The sequence below is a fragment of the Brachionichthys hirsutus genome, unplaced genomic scaffold (genome assembly GCF_040956055.1).
Source record: "Brachionichthys hirsutus isolate HB-005 unplaced genomic scaffold, CSIRO-AGI_Bhir_v1 contig_815, whole genome shotgun sequence".
In the NCBI taxonomy this organism is placed as follows: Eukaryota; Metazoa; Chordata; class Actinopteri; order Lophiiformes; family Brachionichthyidae; genus Brachionichthys; species Brachionichthys hirsutus.
In genome coordinates this window covers 1,971-12,732 of record NW_027180761.1, presented here as the reverse complement: position 1 = coordinate 12,732, position 10,762 = coordinate 1,971, and the positions used below count along the sequence as shown (strand labels likewise).

Sequence of the window (10,762 nt, the reverse complement as noted above, 5' to 3'; positions counted from 1 at the left end):
CACGGATCAACGCGTCTCGTCTGGAGGAAAGAAGGAAATCACGGAGCGCCGCTAATGGAGTCGAATCCACCTGATTGGTCGGGCCCGAGGGCGCGAAGCAAGACGCATTCTCCACGCTTGATCGATCTGATCACTAATTCGGGGCCTCGCTCCACTTCAAAGGGGCCGGCGTGACGACGGCGAGTGATTTAATGGGCCCGGTTCTGTCCTGATTGCACGCGCTTCCAAACGAGCCATTTGGACAAGTCGCCAAGCAGAATAGAACAAAGCGGCTTCAGTGGAACGGAGACGGCGAGGGAGAGGACGGGTCCGTGCTGGATAATCAACCGGTTTGATCGCTCCGATCGGTTCTGCTCCGACCCGCTCAGATTGGAGCTTCTGAACCTCTGGAATCCAGTCAGTCTATAATGATCACAATAAAATCAGTTCGGTCACGAATCACTTCCACATCAATCAATCAATCATCAAAAAAAAACAGAAGAGTCTTCCTCTCTTTCTGTCTGCTGACACGTCTGTCAATCAAGCTGGCTGCTAGCCGCCTCCTAGCCCGCCCGCCTGCTAGCAGCTAGCAGCCAGCATTGGACAGCGGCTTCTGACCTGACGACCTCCAGGAAGCGGCGCTGGTCCCGCTTGTCCTCGTCCCATCTGCTGTCAGCTGGAGGAGATATTTAGATACGGTCATCCCATCGTTCGTCCCCCCCCCCCCCCCCCCCCCCAGGAAGGGGGCTCATCCAGCATTGAATACAGATGGCGCTGACCTCTGACCTCTGTCAGGTCTGTAGATTTTGATTCAAATTTAAACAAACATCAGGGTGAAGGAGGAGAGAAGGAAGGCGCTATTAGCATAGAAACAAGTTTCTGTCCAGCTGGAGGGAGACGATCCAAGACGCCTTTAGATGGGATCAGCTCCAAAGAGTCGGGACGGGAACGCCGGTGCTGACGCTGGAGGAGTCGGGACGGGAACGCCGGTGCTGACGCTGGAGGAGTCGGAACGGGAACGCTGGTTGGAATCTCATGCATGAATTCATCGCCCTGCGTCTCCCGAATTTACGAGCTCTATTGATAAGAAGTTATCGTTCTGCTTGTCTTTGTCTTTTGGCGTAGTATTTTAACGAACATTTGTAGTTTTTATTTGGTGCCTTTGTAGTCCTTGTGTTCATTGATCCTACCTTTATGTCTTGTTGAGATGAGAAATCTCTTTTACATGTTGTTGCTTCTTTCTGCTCCTCCCCGTGAAAGCAGCGCTCCACGGTCACGCTGTGGGACCGGAACCGCGGCGAATGCTTCCGAAGCGGGAATCATGATTATTCATGAGGCCGACCAGTCGGGGGGGGGGGGGGAAGAGTTGTACGCATGAAAAGTGACAGAAAGTTTCATTATTCCACATTCAGATGATTCCAGATTGTCTTTTTATTCCTCTGATCTGAAGCGCTGCTGAGTTTGCAATCGCGTGTGAAGAAAATAGATTTGATGCAGTCGAGTTAGTTTCTCTTTGGCCATTCGGCTGAAAGCTTCACATTATGAGGCCCTAAAAATCCATTAAAGGGTCAAATTGCCTTTTCTGCGTTCCCGGCGAGACGAACTGAATTTATTCTAAAATCAAATCTCCTGAAGAGGAACTCTGTTTTTACGTCTTCCTCTCTTCACCGAGACGGATGAAGCTTTTCTCTCACGCATCTTCCTTCTTTCGTCTCTTTTCCCCTCCCGGTGCCTTTTTCTTTCCATTACACACACACACACACACACACACAGTATCTCACGCCCTTTCTTTTTCCTTCCCTCTCTCCCTTCCCAATCCGAGCAAATTTGTCAAAGAAAACACGCACGCAATTGGCTCGCTGCCCCGGCCTCCTCTTTTGTGCGCCGCGCAGGCCCGGGCCTGGGAGCGCAGGTAACTTGTGTTGTGTGCGCGTGCACGTGTAAAAGCGTGTACGTGCACGCGTGTGACGTTCAGGGCCCACGGGTTGCCGTAGATGTCAATCAGAACTCCGATTTCCCATCCGTTATTAGCTGGACGGGGATTTACTGGCAGAATCTCGATCCGTTAAAGGTCCTAATTCCCGAGGCGGAGGAATAATGACTTTCTCATGAGCTGCTAATCTCCTCTGGTTTGACTGTTGATCCTAAACGACTCCACGGAGAGGATGCAGAAGGTTGATGGTTTGAATCCAGACCTGGGCTTTATGTTCTGCCCACCAAGAAACATGCAAACAGCACCATGTCTCCATGTTTACCCCCCCCCCCCCCCCCACTGAGCTGTAGTGTGCATGCCAGGACAGTAGGGGGCGCTGTAACAACCACGGAAAGCACAGGAAAGTTTGTTTCCTCTCACGTCACACGTTTCAACCTCCAGGGCGAATCAAAAATAAGAGCGTCATCACGGTGGCGTCGATACACCCAAGATGCTCCCCAGGGGAGGCGGAGCCGCTTTAAACGCCGCCCACCGGATGCACAAACTCCTGAGTGGGCGGGGAAAGGCGGGTCCAGCTGTTTCACCTGGAGGCCGCAACACGACATGTTGCGCGTCGGCCTCCTCCGCCTGCGGCCTGTTGGGCACTAGATCCACAATGAGGAGGAACCGAAAGTGTGACAGGCCGACAGCATTATGCTGCCAACACCGCCCCCTGGCGGCGGATACGTGTAAGTACAAGAAAGCAGAACGATCCAGTCACACGTGACGTCAACAGATCAGACAAACAAGCTGTGAAGTTCTGTCATTTTTGGATGATTTATTTAATTCAAACAATAATAATATGTTATAACTATTATTGATCAGCGACGCATCAACCTTCAAGCTGAGGTAAAAGTCGTAAAAACATTTCAAATGTCCAGAAATTCCTTTAGAAAAATATTGACGTGTAAAATAATTAAATTAATGATTCAATTACCAATTCTATTGGTTTTACAACAAAAAAAATCACAACTTTTCTGCTTCTGAATCAGCATAAAGCTAAGGGTTATTATTGAGGCTAATGCTAAGCTAACAGTATCTACAACACCATCGCTAAGTGGCTAATTTGCTATATTATGTGATGAATGAAAGATTCAAACTTTGCTTTCAAACGCAGCCCAGTCTGAACCCAGTGGACAACTGGGAACCATCATAGGAGGGGGTGAGAAATAAACTGCTGACGCTCTCGATTAGCTAATCTCTCGGTTTCACTCACGGTGACGTCACAGTTTCGACCACAAGGACCTCGTTTTGTGGAGGATGTCACAAGTTTAAAATGTAACCCATTAACATGCACTAAAAAAAAAGATGTTTAATGAAAACTTTCCATTACAATCACGTTAATGGTCTCTTATAGAAGATATCATTTATTGATTGTATTTTACAATCAATTAGGTCCAGGTTGTTATTTCAAAAGATAATTAATTCTCAATTAACTTACCTGGTTAAATAGATCAGATCTCACCTATCTGCTTCATATCTTTCCCTGTTTTACTGTATATAATATATATAGTATATAGATTTGGTCCATGAAGGTTGGCCCAATGTAAGACGTGACAACTTTTGGGAAGTGCGAATTACCGATTTACACCCAATTCATATGGGCAACCAGGATTTTTTTACTGACCAGATAATCAGAGAAATGCCCACAGCTGAGAAAAGGAAAGAGTCCGTGGGGAAACCAAAACATGCAGCAGGAAATTCCAGTTTCTTTATTCCCACTGCGTTCAATTGATCTGTAATCACCTCCGCTAAGGTGGTTCTGTTTTTCACGATGTTTGTTTGTTTGTTAGCAGGATTACATATAAACCGCTGGATGGATCTGGATGAACAAAAATCTGAAGATGGGTCTTGGTCTAACTTAGATCCCATTAAATTCTGAGAGCGATCCGGATGTCCGTCCGGATACAAAAAAAAATCTGGATTTTACTTATAATGGTGGCTTTAAAAAAATAACATCTTGTAAAATCTGCGTTCAATTCCCTCTCCAAAAATCAGTCATAAAGGTGTCCGGCATGAACTATCATGCAAAATGTTTTCTGGATCTGATCCAGAATGAGGTCAGGAAATATTATTATAGTTTTAACTTTGAAAACTCCATTTATGGATTCAAAAATCAGATATAAATACCAACTCTGATTCACTTTTACTTTTCATGGTTGGTGTATAAAGATACCAATAACACTCCAGAACCTTTTGGTGCTGATCCAGATCACCGTGTGGACGGTAGATCCATTTAGGAGGGGATTGAGCTGCTTGGCGGAGGTCTGTGCTCTATAGTTACTATAATTCATGCTGCTGGATCCCTGGAAACAGAATCTTCCGTTTTCCTTTGTTCCTGAGTGACATTGATAAACCCGGGGGGGGCGTGGCCTCCTCCTGCTGTCACGTGACTCGGCTTCGGTCCTGATGCTGGGACTTTGTATAGGGAGTGATGAAAGCCACCGAGCAGCGGGATGGGGCGAAGCCAGAGATCTCACTCTGTATCTTTAATCTGAAAGATTAAATGTGTATTTTAAATCATTTCTGATTTTACCAAATCTCTTTCATTTCTCATGCATTTCTAGAAATTATCCAAAACAATTGATTCAACAGTTCAGGATTTGTAGCTTTAAAACATCCGGTTGTTTTGTGGCACTAATCGTCTCTCATAGGCGTGCATCGTGCCCCTTCATCATCATCATCATCGTCGTCGTCATCGCCGTCGCTCAGCAGGAGTTCCCCCCCTTTCCTGCCATTTAAAGCCTCCGCTCCGCGCGCACCGTGCGCCGTTATGCCGCTTCTCGCTCCGCGGACACGGTGAAAGAGGAGAGACGGTGATTCCTAAATGGGAAATCTGTTGGGCAGCTTCAAGGAGCCGAGCACCGTGGAGGAATGCGACTCGACGTGGGGGTCGGACTCAGAGAGCGACGCGTCCCCGCAGGTACGCTGGGGGGGTGAAGGGTGCACGCGCGCATGCACGGGGAGGACCGGGAGAGGGCAACCGGGTGGAACCGGGTGGAACCGGGTGGAACCGGCACGCGTGAATGAGACGAACATGCAACGGAACTTCATTCTGAAACAGCTGGTGCAACCTTCAAAGAGCCCCCCCTCCCCCAGATAGCGCCTCCTAGCAGCAGCATCTTCATCACAATGTCCGCTATTTACAGTCATCGTCTACAATGAGTTTTATATAATGTAGTTAACATGCTGAGCTGAAGGAAATTTTTAGTTTGATTGTCTCGACGCGATCTCAAAACGATGTCGGCAGACTTGGATGAAGTATTTTCATAGAGGTGGACGAATAGTTCTGATTCTGAAGCGGCTCCGAGCCCAGATGCGTGTTCTGGATCCATTTATAACCTTTATTTATCAGAGATACAGGAGCGCTGATCATTTGAATAAATGACGCGTCGACCATTTTCTTCCTTTTGTCATCTTTCCTATTTCCTATTACTCTTACTACGCCCCCCCCCCTCTTTCTTACAGCTGACTGAATCCCCAGAATCAGTTCCAAAGATGAAGAGGAGTTTCTATGCTGCCAGGGACCTTTACAAATACCGTCATAGCTACCCGGTACAAACAAAACAACAAACACACATGTACACGGTACCTGCACACAAACAAACAAAACAACAAACACACATGTACACGGTACCTTCACTTGCGTCCCAGTATTATTGATCGTGTATTGTTGACCGTTGATCTCATGTTTGTCGGTAGAACTACAGAAAATCCAGACAACCTAACGAATACCGCAACCTGCGCTTCTACCTGAACAAGATTCCTCTCGTACCTGATGGTGAGGTCACACGCACACACACGCACACACACACGCACACACACACGCACACGCACACGCACACACACACACACACACACTAGAGATGTGTGCAGCAGCTAAATGGTCCTGTCTGTTCTCAGGTATCTACATTGAGGAGATTCTGACACAGTGGAGGGGTGACTATGACAAACTGGAGCACAATCACACCTACATTCAGTGGTGAGCCGCCTCCTCTGACCTCCTTTAGCTCGCGGCTAGCTGTACGTGACAGCGGCAGCTCCTCCTGACGGAGTGTCGGTGGCATTTTACCATCCACAGCGACCGACGATTCGTTTCTTTGTCCAGCAGGCGTCGGTGGACATGCTTGGTGTCGGGTTACGTTTAATTGTTGACTAAACGCTGACAGCGCGCCCAGCGTTAGCAAACAGTCGAGCTGCTAACGTCCAAATGACGGGAGCTATTCCGGTTCTAACAACACGTGTCTTTCTGTTTCTGTGTGGCAGGTTGTTCCCGTTGAGGGAACAAGGGCTAAACTTCTACGCACACGAGCTGACTCAGGACGAGATCAAAGTAAGACACACAAGCAGACATGCTGTCCACATGCATGCTACATGCAGTACCCGTGTGGACCCTGACACCATGTTTACACTCCATGTCATACTGCCAGAGTCTCCTGGTGCATGTTTGAGAAACTGTTTCCCATAATAGAGGTGTGTAGGCTGAGTTCAAACCCTGACAGTGTGGCTAAGCTAGGATAGGGATAGGGTAAGCTAGGATAGGCTAGGATAGGATAGGATAGGGTAGGCTAGGATAAGATAGGATAGGCTAGTCTAGGATAGGCTAGGATAGGCTAGGCTTGGATAGGATAGGATAGGATAGGCTAGGCTAGGCTAGGTAGGATAGGATGGGATAGGGCCAATTTGCTCAACTTCCTGTTTCATCCTGCCAGGAATTCCAAAGCACTCGGGAAGCTAAGCGGAGATTCCTGGTGGCCTATTCCCTGATGTTGGACTTCTACGGCATCAAACTGCTGGATAAGAGTGGGAATGTTGGCCGGGCTCCCAACTGGCAGGAGCGTTTCCAGCACCTCAACGAGTAAGAGCACACAAACACACGATCGTAAAATTTCAGCCAACACTGCTCTGTTGCCAATTTTTTTTGCTTTCGTGCCCTTAAGCAAGGTAATTCTTTTAAACCTGCTGGAAACTGATCGTTCTAGTGGCCAAATGTGAAACGACATGTTTGAGATGTCGAGAAATGCCTCTTCCCCCGTTGTTCCTCACAGGTCGCAGCACAACTACCTGCGCATCACTCGCATCCTGAAGTCACTCGGAGAACTCGGCTACGAAGCCTTCAAGGCGCCGCTGGTCCGGCTGTTCCTCGAGGAGTCGCTGTGTCGCGGCTCCCTTCCCAGCATGCAGCACAGCATCCTGGAGTACTACGTCTACACCATCCGCCTGCCTGCCACACGCAGACGCCTGCTCCGCTACGCCCGCAAGCACTACAGGCCGGCCCATGCCTTCCTCTGGGGGCCGCCCCCTGTGAGGCGAGGAGGCGGTGTCGGAGGTAGCTCAGGTGCCGGGAGTAGCGGGACCAGAGCGCCCACTACGACGCCGGAGCCACAGAGGAGAGAGGACGAGGGCGTCGCCTCTGAAAGTAGCGGGATTATTGCGTCTTCCCATGATGCCGTGCTGTGCCGGGAGCTGCTGGGAGGGGCCCCGCAGGGCTGCTCTGGACTCGCCGAGTCCAGCATGGCTGGACTGGAGGGCGCATTAATAATGATTGAAACCAGACGAGAGAGAAACAAGAGTCCTCTTCCGTAAGAAATACGATTCGATTGATCTAAAGTTTTAAAGGCAGAAAACAAAATGTGTTTTTTAATGTAAAACGAAAATTATTCTCTATGTCAGAACTTTATTCTTAGAATTCCTGAAACATCCAGACAATCCCATCGGACACGACGAGGCTCGAGGCAGAAACGCGTGACGGCGTTTCATTAGAATCACGTCCGTATAAGGGCTCACCTCGAACCCCTCGGGCTGTCTCTGGACCGTTTTCACCGCAGGGAACGGAACGTGGTGCTGCTGTCGCCGGGGCGACGAGGACGTATCCCGAGCCGAACGGACTGCCTTCGATCAAACATCAAAACCATCCATACCGGTAAAGATCCCAACACTTTGTGAGGGCTCGGATTCTAAATGTCATCACTGTCTACAATCAATGGCACCATGGAGGAAATGTAGCATATAGCAGCTAAATGTAGCATGTAGCGGCTAAATGTAGCATATAGCAGCTAAATGTAGCATGTAGCGGCTAAATGTAGCATGTAGCGGCTAAATGTAGCATATAGCGGCATATACCGCTGATCCAGTGGACCCAAAAATCGAGTTCGGTTTTGTTTCCTCGCTAAACAGAATTCCAGAACTTCTGGGTTCTGATCTAGATGGTTCTGAGCCACTTCGCTTTTGGGCTTTTGGGCCGACAGTGGTGAACATCTAGGAGTTCAGGTATAAATTTAGGCCTCAAGAGGAGGTGACTTTGACCACAAGGCCACAATCCAGAAATCAGGAGTTTCCCCCTCTTGGGAACGTCTTGGGAACGTCTTGGGAACGTCTTGGGAACGTTTTCCCTCTCCATGCAGCTCGGGAGTAAATGAAGCTGTGGCAGAAACCCATTCGCTGCTTCCACATAGATTTAGGCCCCGACAGAATAAACCTTGGGACTTGACTTCTAAAGTAAGTCTGAATGTCGGCTCAGTGTTTTAACTGCATCTGATTTGTCCTGGGGGGGCCGGGGGGGTATATTCTTAGCATTAAGCATCCTTTGTTCATTTTATAGTGAAGTTAAAAGCGGCGCGAGGCGGAGGCGATCTGGATCTAAAGTCCGTTTAACGGCCGGCCTCTGTTTCCTCCCCGGACGAGCGTCTCTTCTAATTGTAACAGCAACTGTTCAGGCGACGTGTAAAACAGCGATGCTGATCCATTTTCTGTGTGTGTCTGATATTCTTAAGTGCCTTTTTTGTATTTTTTTTTTAAACCTTTATCTGTATGCTGTAAGGAGCGCCGTTCACAACTGGCTTCCTCCGCATCCTGGTTTTTGTACAGCACTTTGATATCGCCATTATTGTTTGATTTATAGTCTAAATGTGAGTATAAACGCGTAGAAACAGCAGGAATGGGTCGCACACACAGAGGAGAAGTAATAATACATAATACTTGAATACTTGCATCTGGCCTGTTGATTAAAAGGTGCAGCAGAATATTTGTTACCCTAAAATGTGAACTTCTCCACACTCGACTCCAATAAAAATGGGAATGTGGATTAAGAATGTTGTTGGGAGCGCTTGATTGCGTTTTGCTTTTAATGCCTTATGAACTGTCCATTTATGGCAGAAGTGATTCACACACTGTGATTATCTTCCAGCCGGCTTCTCGTGGATGAACCTGCTCGTAAAGATTATTGTGAAATCTTTCACAGACGGCGTGAAAGACGTCCACGCAGCAGGTTTTCCAGACTGATGCGGATCCTCCTCAGTTTCGGCTGAAACTGGACCAGTTGGCGGTTTTGGTTTCTGGGACTTTCCCTGTTTTTTTTTGTCATGTGGCAGAAACTGGCGCTCGAACACACACACACATCCACTTCTGCTTTTTGGTGCACAGAGGAGGAACTGTGATTTGTTATTTCATGATCAGTAACGGACTCCGTTTTTTGAAATAGCATTTTACTGAAGCATGAGATATTGATCATGTGTGCACCTGCTCAGTGGAGACACAGCAACAAATCAATGGATTCGGTTAGGGTCGGTTATTGATCCTGCGATGGATTATTGGTGGCTGTAATGTGACCGTGGCTCCACCAGGTGGTCAAAGAAGGCACTGCGCACTGTCTGTCCGTTGACAGCTATAAATAAAAATATATAATTTTAAAGTATTTTCAAATCACGTAAATGACACAATAAAGTAAATCAGAAACAGGATGCAAGGAGTGGAAATGTGAAGAGACAAACCCTAAGCCATTATATTCACTTTGTATTGTGTTCACATAAAGGTAAAAAGGCGGTTTACCTTTCACAGGCCGCACCAGATAATTACAAAGGAACATTAGAGATAATATAATATTAATAATTGGTTATATTGACATTCGAAAGAGACAAATAATTTGAGAGTATAGGGTTTTATTTATTTATTTTTTAAAGTCTACAGCAATATTAAAATATGGGATAAAGCTCTGGCATAACTTCGCCATTAAAAATTCTGAGAATGGAGTCAGAATTTTACCAAAAAAAAATCTTATTTTTACGAATCTCAATTATCCAAAATTAAAATGATAGAAATCTATGTCAGAATGTGATTAGCGTGGCTCACACGACCCCTAGTGTTCAGGGGCAGACATTACACCCTAGAATGCGGAGCGCGCTTCCGCGTGTCCTCTGTGGCGTGCACGGCAGCGATGCAGTGAGCTACATTCCCTAACTTCCTCTGCATTAGTGGCTGAATATTTTTAGATGTGCCAGAACACAGTTCAGCGCCTGCTTCCGCTTCCTGTCCACGTGTTTCCGCCTGTTGCCACTTAACGCATCGTTTATTGCTCATTTCCAGCTTCCTAAAGAAACTCTATCCTGCACTCAGACACATTCCCAGAGAAGGATCGAACCCCTGATCAGTCTTTTTATTGATTCCAGCATTTATAGGCCATTTTGTTCATTGTGTCCTCCTTTAGGAGCAGCAACATCCTGCGTCCCTGTCCCAGCGGGACAGACGTGGGTGAGGCAAACCAGCCAATCAGAGAAACTTCCATAACTCTTTATTTACACAAGCCACCGGTCACTTACATGAAGCTTCATTTAGCAGTCCTCTTTAAGGTCACAGACATGTTTGGGAATAATGTGACCTCAGGCTAGTTCCTCTGAAAAGGTTCCTCTTTTAATGTTTAAAGACAGACACAACATTGCATCATTGCTATGACGTCTGCGTTGTCCACTGGAATATAAGACATCTGTCTTCCCCAGCTGCTGGATGAGTTCCCTGAGACAGGCAGTGCAAACGATC

The 10,762-nt window shown here is 47.3% G+C and overlaps 1 protein-coding gene across 1 annotated transcript; it reads left to right on the top strand.

Annotated features, from left to right (window-relative positions):
* Positions 1–4,778: 4,778 nt before the first annotated feature.
* On the top strand, positions 4,779–7,537 carry LOC137916656 (opioid growth factor receptor-like protein 1). Its single transcript, XM_068759626.1, has 7 exons — positions 4,779–4,874; positions 5,420–5,506; positions 5,654–5,732; positions 5,855–5,933; positions 6,218–6,284; positions 6,664–6,809; positions 7,000–7,537. Exons 1-7 carry the CDS (start codon positions 4,779–4,781, stop codon positions 7,535–7,537), a joined length of 1,092 nt encoding a protein of 363 aa, XP_068615727.1.
* Positions 7,538–10,762: the final 3,225 nt, after the last annotated feature.